Source organism: Littorina saxatilis, linkage group LG13, assembly GCF_037325665.1.
Source record: "Littorina saxatilis isolate snail1 linkage group LG13, US_GU_Lsax_2.0, whole genome shotgun sequence".
NCBI classification, from domain to species: domain Eukaryota; kingdom Metazoa; phylum Mollusca; class Gastropoda; order Littorinimorpha; family Littorinidae; genus Littorina; species Littorina saxatilis.
In genome coordinates this window covers 40,632,807-40,650,510 of record NC_090257.1, presented here as the reverse complement: position 1 = coordinate 40,650,510, position 17,704 = coordinate 40,632,807, and the positions used below count along the sequence as shown (strand labels likewise).

The 17,704-nt window shown below is 43.8% G+C and overlaps 1 protein-coding gene across 3 annotated transcripts in view; it reads right to left on the bottom strand.

Annotated features, from left to right (window-relative positions):
- Positions 1-17,704, bottom strand: part of LOC138945741 (gamma-tubulin complex component 3-like) — a 46,605-nt gene that overhangs the window by 24,396 nt on the left and 4,505 nt on the right. For 2 of the 3 annotated variants that reach the window (XM_070317236.1, XM_070317238.1), the window contains exons 7-15: positions 16,524-16,615; positions 15,671-15,745; positions 14,177-14,295; positions 8,677-8,802; positions 6,868-6,936; positions 5,218-5,347; positions 4,573-4,667; positions 2,126-2,197; positions 808-918 (exon numbers count right to left, since the gene is read on the bottom strand). In XM_070317236.1, the coding sequence (XP_070173337.1) occupies positions 808-918; positions 2,126-2,197; positions 4,573-4,667; positions 5,218-5,347; positions 6,868-6,936; positions 8,677-8,802; positions 14,177-14,295; positions 15,671-15,745; positions 16,524-16,615 (889 nt within the window). The remainder of the gene's footprint in view (positions 1-807; positions 919-2,125; positions 2,198-4,572; positions 4,668-5,217; positions 5,348-6,867; positions 6,937-8,676; positions 8,803-14,176; positions 14,296-15,670; positions 15,746-16,523; positions 16,616-17,704) is intronic. The other variant, XM_070317237.1, reaches the window with a different exon arrangement.

Here is a 17,704-nt window from a genome sequence, read left to right as displayed (position 1 = left end):
AGTGAACTGCATTGTAACCTACCCTGCGAGCCTGGTCGGTGGAGAGCTATCTCTGTGTTACAGTATCATTAATACAGAAGTGAACTGCATTGTAACCTACCCTGCGAGCCTGGTCGGTGGAGAGCTATCTGTGTGTTACAGTATCACTAATACAGAAGTGAACTGCATTGTAACCTACCCTGCGAGCCTGGTCGGTGGAGAGCTATCTGTGTGTTACAGTATCACTAATACAGAAGTGAACTGCATTGTAACCTACCCTGCGAGCCTGGTCGGTGGAGAGCTATCTCTGTGTTACAGTATCACTAACACAGAAGTGAACTGCATTGTAACCTACCCTGCGAGCCTGGTCGGTGGAGAGCTATCTCTGTGTTACAGTATCACTAATACAGAAGTGAACTGCATTGTAACCTACCCTGCGAGCCTGGTCGGTGGAGAGCTATCTCTGTGTTACAGTATCACTAATACAGAAGTGAACTGCATTGTAACCTACCCTGCGAGCCTGGTCGGTGGAGAGCTATCTGTGTGTTACAGTATCACTAATACAGAAGTGAACTGCATTGTAACCTACCCTGCGAGCCTGGTCGGTGGAGAGCTATCTGTGTGTTACAGTATCACTAATACAGAAGTGAACTGCATTGTAACCTACCCTGCGAGCCTGGTCGGTGGAGAGAAGAGCTATCTCTGTGTTACAGTATCACTAATACAGAAGTGAACTGCATTGTAACCTACCCTGCGAGCCTGGTCGGTGGAGAGCTATCTCTGTGTTACAGTATCACTAATACAGAAGTGAACTGCATTGTAACCTACCCTGCGAGCCTGGTCGGTGGAGAGAAAGCTGGGGATCATGGATTTCCTGAGACTGTACTTGTCGTGCCACAGTCGGTCGTCTTTCACCGTCGGGTCCGAGGCAACGAAGAACTGAAAGATGGACCAACATGTGTATATGTAATTACACTTGGAAATCTTTTACAAATGTCCGAGTTTTATGTAATTAATCCTTTGTTCTGTACCTGAACAAAATCCAGAAACTGAAACGAAGAAACAGTGCAAAACTCACACCTGAAGACACAAACTTAAGACACTTCCACTTTACTCTTAACAGGGTAATGTGCTTTAAGACTGTCAAACAAGACAAACGCATCTGCTGATAACCTTAGCAAAAAATCTTCAAAACTAATTTTTGTGTGTGTATATGATGAAACTGGTAGCAAAAGAGACGTTATTTCAACAGTGGATCTCGGTACATGTAATCTCAAGGAAAAACAAGTCGCGTAAGGTGAAATTACTACATTTAGTCAAGCTGTCGAACTCACGGGATGAAACTGAACGCACTGTATTTATTCACTAAGACAGAGCAGCTTCGTCAATCCCTGCATGAAGAAAATCGCTCACCTTCCACGTGTGATATTGACACGCCAGATTAGCGCGGTAGCGTATTGTGCTAAGCAGGAAAGCGCGCTTTTCTGTATTCTTGTTAACTTTCTGAACTTGTTTTGAATACAACCTATCATATCTATATGTTTTTGGAATCAGGAAATGATCACGAATAAGATGACATCATTTTTGGATCGATTTCTTACATTTTAATCGTAAGACTAATTATTCTATTTTTGTTAATTGTGATCACATTTTAAGAGTAAACATGACATAAATATATATATATTTTTAGATTCAGAATGTGATGAAGAATACGATGCAATCAACTTTAAATCTGTTTGCAAAATATCGATTTTAATGACAACTTTAATGAGCAAACTCATAAATTAAATTTTAAGCCTCCAAGCTGAAATGCAATACCAAAGTCCGGGCTTCGTCGAAGATTACTTGACCAAAATTTCAACCAATTTGGTTGAAAAATGAGAGCGTGACAGTGCCGCCTCAACTTTCACGAAAAGCCGGATATGACGTCATCAAAGACATTTATCAAAAAAATGAAAAAAACGTCTGGGGATATCATACCCAGGAACTCTCATGTAAAATTTCATAAAGATCGGTCCAGTAGTTTACTCTGAATCGCTCTACACACACACACATACACCACCACGACCCTCATCTCGATTCCCCCCTCTACGTAACATTTAGTCAAAACACGAACAAGCAAAGACTTCCTGCTTTGAAAACTGACCTCATGGTATGTGTCCTCCAATTCTCCGTCATAAATCCATCGCATCAATGTGGAGTAGATAGGTTGAGACACCTGTGTAATATAAACCTCGTAATTTGTAACACTTATACTTCATAAGGTGCATGATAATAGGAAAATAAACATGATCAGTGATACCAGTGAAACATGAAGTCAAATATTTATGACACCCATACAACACATAATGTATGGGATAAAAATAGAAAAAAATATTAACAGCTATTGTGTTTTCAGCGTAGCAATAGGGTCCGATATTTAGACGAGACAAATATAATGCCGACGAGTCGAAGACGAGTCGCATTATACTTGTTCGAGTCAAAATATCGGACCCTATTGCTACGCTGAAAATACAATAGCGTTTATATAGCTGTTCTGACCTTGATTTGCTGTTCCACACTTACAAAATGACAGTTTTTGCGTCGATGCGTTGATCTCAGGGTTTTGATAGCAGACGCCATTTCTTATGCGCATTAGATTTGACAACACAGCTGTTAAACAGCTTTTTATTAGTTCATTCGTATACAACAAAAAAGAAGTTTGATTTTTTTAAAATTTTGAACAAGACTACTTATGAAGAAGACCAAAACACAACATCAACGGAAAACTAGAAACAACTGAAGAACTAGGATGCAACAAGGGGAGGAGAAGAGAACAGCTAATCCGTACAACGCGAGCAGACGGCAGCGAAGTTTTTAGTTTGGGTGAATGGCATTTATACTTGTCTCGTCATGAAGCGAATTTTTCAACCTCAGTTATAAACGACTACATGAATGTTAGTGCCATGGGTTGTACATCAATACTTCAGAGGGGAAGTGGGGTATTTAGTATGGAGTTACGAGATAAGAAAAGCCGAATGCGAAAGTTTGTGTCAGTCAGCAACTGAGCTCACACAGGCACACAAAAACGGCTGTTCCGTTTTACTCCCCTGTTTGTACTACATCTTTCGACTTTGGGCATTTTGTGGTGTTTAGGGACAGAAAATAATTGGTTTAGTCCTGTTTCATCGGGAAGTTAGCAGAAAAGGGTATGCTATCGACATTTGTAAAGCATAAAAACATTCCCGAGAAGAATTTCAAGTTGTCAGTGTGTGCTGTTGTCAATACACCCTTTCGGAGTCTCAGGCGACAGCAAATCCCATTGCATGCTGGGGTTGCAAATTGTACCAAACACGAGGTCTTCAGAAGAGGTACATTGCCGATTGCGTTCAAGTTTTCCCTCGTAAGCTCTTATCTCTTTGATATTTCTGTGGTTTTTGTCCCACGATAGTCACTGCTCTTTGTGTACGGTACACTGCAGAGTGTTTGGTACAACGGAGCGCCCCCTACCGCCAAAAATGTGACTAGCCGCGCATGCGCACTCGAAACTCCGAAGGGGTGTATTGAAACATCGTGTGGTACAGATGGGTAAACCGGAACCATGCGTCTTTGTTATTGCCAATATGCTTTTGGGTATTGGCAAAAATGGCTGACTTCCGTAGCATTATGCTTTGATGATCGGAAGAGACCATCCAATCACAGCCCCCGAATTGCCCCACGTGTCCATCAGAATAGCTATATATATACACACATAGTGACATGGGTGTCGCACCAAGCTGATCATTTACATCACCCATACAACGCAAAGTTCATAAACAGTGTGCCCAGAAAATCAGTTGGAAAACAGGAGGTGTCGTTATTAGGAGGGGTCATTATGGGAGGTTCCACTGTACACGAATGATTGTGATCAAGTGTCACCAACTTTATAAGAATAAAGACAAGGGTAAGATTTCCTAAAGTCCTGCGAGGAAATTGTGGCTACTTTCTCACCCCGGAAGCAAGCTGCCGTACAGTACGGCGCTACCCAATTTCTTTTCCTGTTCTTTTTCCCGCATGCGTGTATTCCTGTTTCCAAGCCTTGAGACTTACGCTGTGAACTTATCTTCTTTATCGTGTGCATGCGATAGTGACAACTGGATTTGAACCCCGAGCTATTTCCCAGTAATCTGTGGGCAATTTTACCCCCCAAACAAATGCTTCCAGTAAACGGTGTGAAGCATGCTACGTACCAGAGTGAGCGTGTGCTTGTTCAGAGCCTTGATGTAGGAGAGAGAGAGAGAGAGAGAGAGAGAGAGAGAGAGAGAGAGAGAGAGAGAGAGAGAGAGAGAGACAGAGATAGACAGAGAGAGAGAGAGACAGAGAGACAGAGAGATAGAGAGAGACAGAGAGAGACAGAGAGAGAGAGAGAGAGAGAGAGAGACAGAGAGAGAGAGAGAGAGAGAAAGAGAGAGACACAGTGAGAGAGAAAGAGAGGGAGAGACAGAGAGAAAGAGAGTAGGACAGAGAGAGAGAGAGAGAGAGAGAGAGAGAGAGAGAGAGAGAGAGAGAGAGAGAGAGAGAGAGAGAGAGAGAGAGAGAGAGAGAGAGCAACGCTAGTCGCAATACACTACATACCAGAGTGAGCGTGTGCTTGATCAGAGCCTTGATGTAGGGGTCTCCATGCTGCATGTAGGCGTAGACAGTCGACGCCAGCGCTCCCCCTTTCTTGCCTGCAACACCAACACACAACTGACATTCATATTTTATTTATTGGGAATTCAAAGTATCTTTCACATTTATATTTCGACTTTGTTTGTATTTTCCATACCCATTCTATTTGGCCAAGAAAAGATACACCAATGATTCCCATTCCCCATCCGACACTAGAATGTTTATTTATCCCCCCAAAAGTTAATTAAAAACAACTTTTCAGACTTTACAAGAAAAGTTACTCTTCTCTGACACCCAAGGGACACAGCTTGCATGATTTCCGGCCAATAAAAAGCCACAGGTGCCTGTGTAAATAAAAAACGAACTTCAAAGAAAAAAAACGTGAAAAAAAACCCTGACCCACCAAGCCTTATTTTGCTGTCCTTGCCAAAGGAAACATGCAATCAAATCAGAACTAGGATAGTGGCACCCGCCTTTTTAAGATCTGATTTTCTCAGATTTTGAGAGGTCTCTGAAGGGGGTTTCACTGTAACACCTTCCAGTAGTTTCATATAAAACCTGTTGAGCATATTGGACATGTTCAGTAAATGTCAACACTGTATGACAGACCTTTCCCAGCATCAACAAGGGCGGCCAACATCTTAAGACGGAGGAGAGGGTCGTACGTCCACACCACCAGTCGCTTCAAGGTCAACCTGTCACCTTCACCGATGCCCTGGTCGTCGTCCTCTTGCTGCAGCTGTGCACAGAGAAATGCTACAAGTTGACACATGCACTTCTAAGCTATTTCACTCATGAAGTATTTTAGTGCTCAAATAAACACATGCATCTCTGATTTCCTGTCAAAAGTGTTATTCAAACTACAAGAACCCCCTGAAAATTGAGTATAGCTGCCTGAATGGCCGTGCAAACATTTTTGTGTGGTTTAAATGGGCATATAGTGATAACCCAAATATTAGACACTCCATGAAACGAACAACACAAACATGAAAGTTTTCTCTGCTGTATATTTAAAACAAGTCGCGTAAGGCGAAAATACAATGTTTAGTCAAGTAGCTGTCGAACTCACAGAATGCATGTTAATTTATTTTTAATATACTTTCTTATGTGATAACCAATGTGCTATATTTTCTCAGGACAAAGAACAAATGTTTATTTTGAATGTTTTATGTATGTTATTATTACGGACACAAACGCGCAGCAATGTAATTTCTCTTTTAGAGATTAATAAAGTTATTGTATTGTATTGTATTGTATTGTAAACTGAACGCAATGCCATTTTACTCGTAGCATCGTCAGGCCACCGCTCATGGCAAAGGCAGTGAAATTGACAAGAAAAGCGGGGTAGTAGTTGCGCTAAGAAGGATAGCACGCTTTTCTGTACCTCTCTTTGTTTTAACTTTCTGAGCGTGTTTTTAATCCAAACATATCATATCTATATGTTTTTGGAATCAGGAACCGACAAGGAATAAGATGAAAGTGTTTTTAAATTGATTTCGACAATTTAATTTTGATAATAATTTTTATATATTTAATTTTCAGAGCTTGTTTTTAATCCGAATATAACATATTTATATGTTTTTGGAATCAGCAAATGATGGAGAATAAGATAAACGTAAATGTGGATCGTTTTATAAATTTTTATTTTTTTTTACAATTTTCCGATTTTTAATGACCAAAGTCATTAATTAATTTTTAAGCCACCAAGCTGAAATGCAATACCGAACCCCGGGCTTCGTCGAAGATTACTTGACCAAAATTTGAACCAATTTGGTTGAAAAATGAGGGCGTGACAGTGCCGCCTCAACTTTCACGAAAAGCCGGATATGACGTCATCAAAGACATTTATCAAAAAAATGAAAAAAAACGTTCGGGGATTTCATACCCAGGAACTCTCATGTCAAATTTCATAAAGATCGGTCCAGTAGTTTAGTCTGAATCGCTCTACACACACACACACACCACACACACACGCACGCACGCACACACGCACGCACATACACCACGACCCTCGTTTCGATTCCCCCTCGATGTTAAAATATTTAGTCAAAACTTGACTAAATATAAAAAACTGCTTTCTGTGACTTCTTTTTGCTCCAAAACCATTAAACTTCCACATTAAAAAAGCATTAGACAGCAACAATTTTAATGCGCTTTGTCACCCCTCCCCCCCCCCCCCTCCCAAAACAAAAACAAAAATAAAAAATGTGGTATTGGATTGGATCAGGACTTTTTATAAAAGCTCTGCTAGGCACTTACCTGTGCTTCCAAAACTGCTATCAAGCGGTAGTACTCGGTCAGCTCTTGGTGTAGTGCTGCACAGAAACTCTGAAACACACAAACATGACTAATAAATTTAAAATTAATTCTTGTTTTTGATACAGTAGAACTCTCTCTTAGCGAACCCCCTGTTTACGACCACCCCCTTTTTACGACCGATTTTGCTACCACGGATGCATTCTACTATATAATGAACCCCCAGTGAACGACTCACCCCAAAACGCGACTTACGACCGAGCTTTTGGGGGTGAATTACGACTTTCGCGCATTTGTAGTCGAGCAGACGAAAACAATACATGGCAACTCTTGCTCCTCGAACTATCGCGAGACGAAAAAATAAAAAAATCTCGAGCACAATAGAATCCGCGGCGATTCCTTAGGAGTCGGGAAGACGCAAATCCTGTGTATCGTCAAGGATAATGACCCAAAACGCAACATACGACTGAGCTTTTTGGGATGATTTACGACTTTTGCGCATATTTCGAGCAGACGAAAACACAACATGGCGGCTCTCGCTCCTCCAACTATCGCGAGAAGAAATAAAAACGAAATCTCGCGCGCGCGAGATCCTGATACATCCGGTTTTTTTCTGCACGCTATCTTGTCACGACGACTGTCTTGTTGACAAACGAAGATTCGCGAAAGAAAAAGAAAAGCGCCGACTCTTGAGTAGAGAGCTAATAAAGTAATCGCTAATCGAGCGAAGTGGCAATCCGCGGCGACTTCCTTGGGAGTGGGGAATACGAAAATCCTGTGTGTCGTCAAGGATAATGACTCGGTGTTATCTAGATGCTGAGAAGGATAGTGAAGCGAAAGTACGCAAAGAGAGGAGCCTGTACGAAGACCTCAACGATCGTGGTCAAGTTTAGCGATGCAAGACGACGAATCATTCATATGAGCGGAAAGATGATTCGGGAGAAAAGTCGTTATGCTTTCTATCGAGTTAGAACATTCGGATTTTACTGGTTGCGCCACAATGTCAAATGTGCTTCACTCAGTGGGGAGCGAGTATTACGCCATGAGTAAATTTTCTTTGAAATTTGAGTTCAAGTTGTTCTGCTGTAATGTGTTTGGGTGTGTGTGTGTGTGTTTTGATATGACAGTAAACTACAACTGTGTGTTTGTGTGTAAACATGACAGTACATACACTGCAACCAAATTCATGACCAACCGGCCAAAAACTCAAACCCCCCTTTTAAGACCTTTTTACGACCTAATTTTCAAGGTTTTTCCAAAGTCGTAAACAGGGGGTTCTACTGTAATTAAAAAAAAGTCAGTGAACAATCAGTACACCTTGAGTCAATCTCACCTGGCCAATCAGTGCACCTTGAGTCAATATCACCTGGCCAATCAGTTCACCTTGAGTCAATCTCACCTGGCCAATCAGTTCACCTTGAGTCAATCTCACCTGGCCAATCAGTACACCTTGAGTCAATCTCACCTGGCCAATCAGTTCACCTTGAGTCAATCTCACCTGGCCAATCAGTTCACCTTGAGTCAATCTCACCTGGCCAATCAGTTCACCTTGAGTCAATCTCACCTGGCCAATCAGTTCACCTTGAGTCAATCTCACCTGGCCAATCAGCCCAAAGGCCTTGTCTTTACTTCTGAAGTGAGCGTAACTACATACTTTGTTGTACAGCTAACTCTAATCATAAAAATTCAGTTCACCATGAGTCAATCTCACCTGGCCAATCAGCCCAAAAGCCTTGTCTGTGCTCCGTGACTGAAGAAAGGTACGAATCTTGTTGTACAGGTCATCCTAATCATAAAAAAAATCAATCTTACCTGGCCAATTAGCCCAAAGGCCTTGTCTGTGCTCCTAGACTGGACGTAGGTACGAATCTTGTTGTATAGCCAGCCGCACTCAGACAGTTTGCTGACAATGTGTCTCACCGCTTTGGGTATTCCTGCCTGTTGGACACAGCATTTTGTGATGAAAACAACATATAATCACACTGACAGCTTGCTCACAATGTGTCTCACTGCTTTGGGTATTCCTGCCTGTTGGACACAGCATTTTGTGATGAAAACAACATATAATCACACTGACAGCTTGCTGACAATGTGTCTCACCGCTTTGGGTATTCCTGCCTGTTGGACACAGCATTTTGTGATGAAAACAACACATAATCACACTGACAGCTTGCTCACAATGTGTCTCACTGCTTTGGGTATTCCTGCCTGTTGGACACAGCATTTTGTGATGAAAATAACACATAATCACACTGACAGCTTGCTCACAACGTGTCTCACTGCTTTGGGTATTCCTGCCTGTTGGGCACAGCATTTTGTGGTGAAAACAACACATAATCACACTGACAGCTTGCTGACAACGTGTCTCACTGCTTTGGGTATTCCTGCCTGTTGGGCACAGCATTTTGTGGTGAAAACAACACATAATCACACTGACAGCTTGCTCACAATGTGTCTCACTGCTTTGGGTATTCCTGCCTGTTGGACACAATATTTTGTGATGAAAACAACACATAATCACACTGACAGCTTGCTCACAATGTGTCTCACTGCTTTGGGTATTCCTGCCTGTTGGACACAATATTTTGTGATGAAAACAACATATAATCACACTGACAGCTTGCTGACAACGTGTCTCACCGCTTTGGGTATTCCTGCCTGTTGGAAACAGCATTTTGTGGTGAAAACAACACATGAAAGTGATCATTTTCAAAGTGAGTTATTAACATTTGACATCATTGTAAAAACTGTCCACGCTGTTTTCCCAGAATTGTTTTTTTGAGCACTTTCTTCTTCTTCTTTTCGATCGCCGATCACACTTGGAGTCCAGATCTTGAAATATAATTAGTGGTCCTCTGCAGCGCAGCCACTGGCCCGTACAGCTTGTTGTGCAGGGACTCCGGCATTGGCCAGATTTCCTCTCTCAGCACCTGGTGGTTCCTGCAGTCTCGTAGGATGTGGGCAGTGTCCTGCTCTGCTTCCCCACAAGAACACATGGGGGAGGGCACAACATGCAGCTTCTTGTGGAGATGCTGGTTAAGTCTGTTGTGTCCCGTTCTCAGGCGGAAGATGACCACCTGCTGTGGTCTGGATAGCAGGTGGTAGCTGTCCTGTGGCTGGGGCGTCCTGTGCAGAGACTTAATGATGGTCTTCATCTCTGTCAGGCTCACAGGGTTGTTCTCTTGCTCATCTTCTGCACCCAGCTTTGCCATCCTGTCCGCCTCTTCGTTTCCTTGTACACCACAGTGGGAGGGGATCCATTGCAGTACTGTCCTCAGGCTCTTGATGTTGTGTAGAGCGTGTTCCAGCTGAGGCAGTTTGCTACTGGTCATTGCTTGTAGTACTGACAGAGCGTCAGTCAGGAAGACCACCTGGTTGTCATGGTTGACTCTGTCGTTGATGGTGTATGCTGCATGGATCAGTGCCTGTACCTCAGCTCTGTAGTTTGTACAGTGGAGGCCTGTTGGTATAGCCTCTGCTTGCCTCTCTCCACTGGGGTACTGGACATACACCCCCGCTCCTCCATTTTTGACGGCCTCTGTGGCTGACCCATCAGTATACACCCGTATCCATGCTGCTTGGGGGTACCTTTCTTCAAGCATGGCAAGAGTCAGGGCTTTTTTCGTCACATTGCTCTGCTCGTCCTTTGTTGTGAGGTAGGGGACACTGGTCTGTATGTCCAGGTTTCCTTGTCTGTCTTCCCAGGGTGGGGCGTCAAGGGAGAAAGATGGTGGCTCCACTAGCTCTGGCATCTCTGTCTGATGTTTCTTCTGCAAAGCCCTTGCCTCAAGAGCGAAGCTTGATCTTTTCAGCCTGCCTGAGGACATCTTCTTGAGTCTGTCACTCATTGGATGGTCATGAGTGCACTGGTACTTGGTGGCTTGTACCATTGTTTTGCAGTCTCGCCTTTTGCTCAGTGGAGGAATGCCAGTCACCTGTTCCATCTTCTGTATGGGTGTTGATTTCATTGCGCCCGTGATGATTCTCAGCGCTTGGTTCTGTACTTTGTCTAGGGCCTGCTGGTGTGTCTTGGCTGCTGTTGCCCAAGAGCTTGATCCGTACTCAAGGTGCGGTCGTACAGTCCCCTGGTAGACTGATTTCAAGATCTTCTCGTTTGCACCCCAGTGTGATCCTGCCAGCTTCCGCATGATGTTTAGTTTTCTCCTGGCCTTTCCCTCTGCATTCATGATGTGTTGTTTCCAGGTCATGCGCTTGTCATAGGTGACCCCCAGGTATGTTTGCTGGTCTTCAAATTTCAGGGGTGTGTCACCCAAGGTCAGTTTGCCAGGTGTCGCTTTGGCAGAGAGTGTGAAGAGAGTGGCAGTGGTCTTCTCCCTGTTGATGGTCACACACCAGTCTTCCGCCCACACTGCAACCTTTTCTAGGGCAAGTTGCATCCTGTAGGTTGCTGTGGTTGCATACTCTTCCGAGCACCAGAGAACAAGGTCATCAGCATACAGTGCCGCTTGGACTCCCTTGGGCAACTCTGGTACCAGGTCGTTAATGAAGAGTATGAATAGCGTGGGGGAGAGTACTCCTCCCTGTGGAACTCCTTGGCGTAGTAGCACCTTTCGGCCACAGTGACCGTCCACCAGCACTCTGGCCTTTCGGTTGTGCAGGTACGACTTGGTCCACTGGTACATGTTGCCTTTGACGCCGGAACGTAGGAGCTTCACAAGGAGTCCATCTTTCCAGACCTTGTCGAAGGCCTTCTGCAGGTCAATGAAAGTGGCCAGGGTGACCTTCTGGGCCTGGTAAGCATCCTCTATGACCTGGCTAAGGTGTGTTGTCTGGTCCTCCGTACTTCTGTGCTGTCGGAAGCCGGCTTGTTCTGGGACGATGATGCTTTCTGATTCCAGGTACAGCTGCAGGCGCTGGTTGACAATGCGCTCCATGGTTTTGCATACGCAGCTTGTCAGGCTGATGGGTCGGTAGCTCAGGGTTTTGGTCTTGTTTTTCCCTTTCTTTAAAACTGGGATCATCCTGGCTTCCTTCCAGCACTGAGGTACCTGTCCCTGTCTCGAGCTGAGGTTGAAGATGCCCAGTAGTTTCTGGAGGGCCGAGTTGCCTATGTGTTGCAACATCTCATTCGTAATGTTGTCTGGACCTGGAGACTTCTTCTTTTTGAGCTTCTTGATGGCATTCTTCAGCTCGGCCATGGTGATGTTTTGTTGCATGGCATCCTGGACGTTTCTTTCTGTTCTTTCTCTAATTTTTGTTCTGACTTCCTTTTGTAGAGGCAAGGGTATGGTGGTGTCGCTTTCTCCCCGATATGCTTGGGCGAAAGCATTGGCAGCGGCTTTTCCGGTGAGTGTTCTTCCTTCCTCCTCCAGGGTGATCTTCTGTCCCTTGTTGCCCTCTTCATTCAGTGCTCTTGTAAGTTTCCAGAGCTTTGTTGTGTCTTTTTCCATATTCAGCCCTGCGGTCTTTTCTCTCCAGCCTCTTCTCTTGCACTCTAGCTTTGTCTTCAGATGTTTTGCTTTGCTTTCTTGGAGTTTGATGTTGTTCTCCTGGCTAGGGTTCGTCTCTGCCTCTTCTCTCATTCTTGTGAGTGCATCGTGCGTCTTCTGCAGCTCATCGGACCAGTATGGGATGTAGTCCTTCCTCACTCCACGTGGGATGCTGTCCTTGGCTGCCTGGATTATGCTAGCATTGAACTCCTTTATCACGTTGTTGATGTTTCTCCCCTCTGTTTCTATGGCTCTGGTCAGCTCATTTGTTCGTATGTTGAACAGTCCCCACTTTGCCTTTTTGTAGTTCCATCTCGGGTGTTGTGGATGCTCAGATGCTGAGTCTCTACTGATGGTAAGGAGAACTGGGCGATGGTCGCTTCCACCCAGCTGTTCATCCACTTTTCTTGAGATGTTTTTGTGGATGTCATCCGTGCACAATGCCAGGTCTGGTGTTGTTGTTGAGTGCCAGCGGCGCGAGTAGAAGGTAGATGGATCTGTGGGGTCGTTGACAAGGATCAGGTGGTTGTCGTCCTGCCAAGATTCAATGTCTTCTCCTCGCCTGTCTAGTGTTTTATATCCCCAACTCTGGGACTGGCTGTTAAAGTCTCCAGCGATGAGGAAGCCACTGTCAGGGACCTGGATTGTGTCAAGCGACAGCATCTTGTCGTTGGGGCAGTAGTAGTTGACGATGTTCATCTTGCTGTCATTGGTCGTTATCTTGACTTCTATGTACTCTGCTTCTTCCATGTATCTGTTGGTTTCACTGGCATTTATGTTGTTCCTGACCAGAGTCATCACTCCTCCTTTCTTCCTCCCTTGTCGGTCACTCCTGAACACCTGGTACCCTCGGATCTTAAAGGGCTTCCCTTCTTGCAGGTGTGTTTCCTGAATGCAGCAGATGTTGATGCTGTTTTCATAGAGGAAGTGCTCTAATTCTTCCTTCTTATTGGATACCCCCTCTGCATTCCAATGCATGATGTTAATAGTGGGGTTGTCCTTGGCTCTGCTGTTTTTCCGGCCAGTCGCTTTCCTTTCTCGTCCCCTGGCTCCACAAGACGAGATGAAGGGACCTCCAGTAGCTGAGGGTGGACTCCTTTGAGGCGCGGAGCCCGGCGCTGCACCTGCCTGGTGGATCCTCACAGGGCGAGCACCATTACTGTCAATTCTGTTTCCAAGTGTCATAATGGCAGTTGATGCGTAGTGTTGTGGTTTGTTGGAGTGCGCCGTGCGGCCCAACACATACGTCTTCAGCACTCGAGGTTTCTGTCAGGGTTACCTCACCCTTAGCTCATGGCCCAAGGACCTGCCCTGTGAGCACAAGGTTGGTCCATATTAGTCTGGCCTCTACCCTTCGGCCTGTCCAGCTTGGGAAGCCCTGCCAGGAGTTTACACTCCCGCTGGCATAGCTCTTAGGGTCACCGAGACACGCAAACCACCACACCACGTTAAGGAATGGGCCATGTGGTGGGTTTTGAGCACCAGTGCCATCATTGGAAATACGTAATTTCTGACCCATTATTAGCATTAATCATGAAAGTATAACTTTTAAGGGAAAACACTTGCGGGCCTGAGAAGTGAATTCTGGCCAGAGATGGTGGACCTAAAGGATAAACTTTGGGGCCCAGCGGAGTCCCTGCGGCGAACTGCATACTTCGTCACATCAACAACCTTGACAGTCTAGCATGGCAACAGGAACTCAGAAGAAGAAGAAGGGAAAACACAACGACAAAACTTGTTTGGATTTTTGTTGTTGTAAAAAGGACCTTGGAAAGTGAAATTGACAAGCTTTCCAAAGAACCAAATCAGAATGTTCATGTCATATGTGCCTACAATGGATACGGTTAATGTGTGAGGCTTACCTGTGAGTCAATCCTGTAGCCATCGCGACCGGCATCCAGCTTGATCCACTTGCCCTCGATGCCCTGAAAGGTGTAGATCAAGTCCTTCAGCAGCTCAGACTCTGGGACCTCACTGGCTGCTGAAAACACACAACACAACGCATTACACACAGCTCTATTGAACACACAACACAACACACACAGTTCTATTGTTCACAAGAACACAACGCATCACACACAGTTCTATTGAACACACATCACAACACGTTACACACAGCTCTATTGAACACGTTACACACAGTTCTATTGAACACACATCACAACACATTACACACAGCTTTATTGAACACACAACACGTTACACACAGTTCTATTGAACACACATCACAACACGTTACACACAGCTCTATTGAACACGTTACACACAGTTCTATTGAACACACATCACAACACGTTACACACAGCTCTATTGAACACACAACACGTTACACACAGTTCTATTGAACACACATCACAACACGTTACACACAGCTCTATTGAACACGTTACACACAGTTCTATTGAACATACAACACAACACGTTACACACAGCTCTATCGAACACACAACACGTTACACACAGTTCTATTGAACACACAACACGCTACACACAGTTCTATTGAACACGTTACACACAGTTCTATTGAACACACATCACAACACGTTACACACAGCTCTATTGAACATACAACACAACACACACAGCTCTATTGAACACACAACACGTTACACACAGTTCAATTGAACACACATCACAACACGTTACACACAGCTCTATTGAACACACAACACGCTACACACAGTTCTATTGAACACACAACACAACACGTTACACACAGTTCTATTGAACACACAACACAACACGTTACACACAGCTCTATTGAACACACAACACGTTACACACAGTTCTATTGAACACACAACACGTTACACACAGTTCTATTGAACACACATCACAACACGTTACACACAGCTCTATTGAACACATAACACAACACACACAGTTCTATTGTTCACACAACACAACGCATCACACACAGTTCTATTGAACACACATCACAACACGTTACACACAGCTCTATTGAACATACAACACAACACACACAGCTCTATTGAACACACAACACGTTACACACAGTTCTATTGAACACACATCACAACACGTTACACACAGCTCTATTGAACACACAACACGCTACACACAGTTCTATTGAACACACATCACAACACGTTACACACAGCTCTATTGAACACACAACACGTTACACATAGTTCTATTGAACACACATCACAACACGTTACACACAGCTCTATTGAACACACAACACAACACACACAGTTCTATTGAACACACATCACAACGCATCACACACAGTTCTATTGTACACACAACACAACGCGTCACACACAGTTCTTTCCGAAAAGTGTCTTCTGGTATTGATGACAGAAAATGCTGTGAGAAGGGAAGCAACTCACTGTTGTCGTGTTGTGCTCGACCGGTCAATGTGCTGGATGTCATTGCCCTTGAACTCCGTAACACCAAGGCAGTCTCTGTGCAAACAAGACAGAAACACTATTTCATTCATTACACAGAAAACATTTAAGTCTAAGAAATTAAACCGTAAGGTGAGAAGTGTTTTTCTGTTGGTGATCACTTTTGTCTTTTAAGTGTAAGAGAAAATGTTTTAAAAAACAAAAAAGGTTTAAACATTTAATTCAGGACAAAACAAAAAAGGTTTAAACATTTAATTTAGGACAAAAAAAAATTCAAATGAAACTTGGCCTAGTGAACTTTTAAGTGGACATACAAGAGAGAAAAATAAGATGATGTGACTTATCTCAGAATGTCCCCAAGATACCAGAAAGTTGCGCTTAACAACGACCGCTAGCATGGTTATTGCCTGTAATGTACGGGCGACACTGAGTATCACCTATTGCAGCGTGCCCCACTGTTGGGATATACATTAGAAAAAAGAAGTTTGTTTTCAATGACAAGGCCAATTAAATAAAGGTCATATTTGGTTGTCGTTGGTATTTTGTTGATACTAGTCCTATCCTTTTTCTGTTTACCCAGCCGCATGTGGCTTTCACAGACCGTAACTTGTACACGTGCATGACAAAGAAGAGAAGCTTTTCTTGTGAAGTCGGCAGAATCGAGTTTTGTCATTTTTGTATACACATTTTTTTTAAGGTTTGGGAGAAAGAAAATAGCGTCAGTCGGAGAGTCGGAAACAGTTAATGCTGAATTTTTTTAAGGCCTTATGGGTAGAAGTGGTTCAAGTCGACCCCCATAAGAGAAAGTACAGTGGACAAAGACATTGACCATTACCTGGTGGCCTGAAGACAGACTGGCGGTCAGTTGTGTCTGGAGGTCTGCGTGACTGTTCCTCTCGCCACGGGGTGCAGGGAGTGGTGTAGCCGCTGTGGTTCACATACACAGGTAGTGGGTACACGTATACAAAATAATAAACTGTTCCAAAAAAATGATTGCCACAACTTTCCTACCCTAACTAAAGTATTCATTACCCTGGAATTTCATTCAAACATTCTATGCCATATATACTCGGCTATCTGGTACACTTTTTGGATCAACGATTTCTTTTACAGGGGTCATTTCACTGCCACTCATATAAGGGTACCCCCAAATCAACCTGACACAAAGGTAAAATGCTGAAGTGAAAAATGCAATATTTATGCAACATTTCCCCAATAACCACAACTTCTGTTATAAAAAAAACCACCTTCCAGATCAACCTCTGAAAATATCCGATCATCTGACACTTTCCATGCCTGGTGGTTATTTTCTCACCTGGGCAAGAACATAAAATACTGAAAACTGAAATATTTATGCATATGGACTGGGTGGCCGAGTGGTAACGCACTTGCGCTCCTGGGTCAGGGCGTTAGCAATTTTCTCCCCCCTTTCCTAACCTAGGTGGTGGGTTCAAGTGCTAGTCTTTCGGATGAGACGAAAAACCGAGGTCCCTTCGTGTACACTACATTGGGGTGTGCACGTTAAAGATCCCACGATTGACAAAAGGGTCTTTCCTGGCAAAATTGTATAGGCATAGATAAAAATGTCCACCAAAATACCCGTGTGACTTGGAATAATAGGCCGTGAAAAGTAGGATATGCGCCGAAATGGCTGCGATCTGCTGGCCGATGTGAATGCGTGATGTATTGTGTAAAAAAATTCCATCTCACACGGCGGCATAAATAAATCCCTGCGCCTTGAATATGTGCGCGATATAAATTGCATAAAATAAAAAAAATAAAAAAAAATAAATCCCTGTGCTTAGAACTGTATCCATGGAATACGCGCGATATAAGCCTCATATTGATTGATTGATTGATGCATTATTTCCCAATAAGCACAACCCCTGTTATCTAAAAAAACAACTTCCAGATCATCTGAAAGCTGACTCTTCAAATTGTCTGCCAGTAAAAAATCCGCCGGGCTAGTAGAAACAGCCTGGAAACTCGTCTGGCTGGCCAGTGAAAATTTTGGTC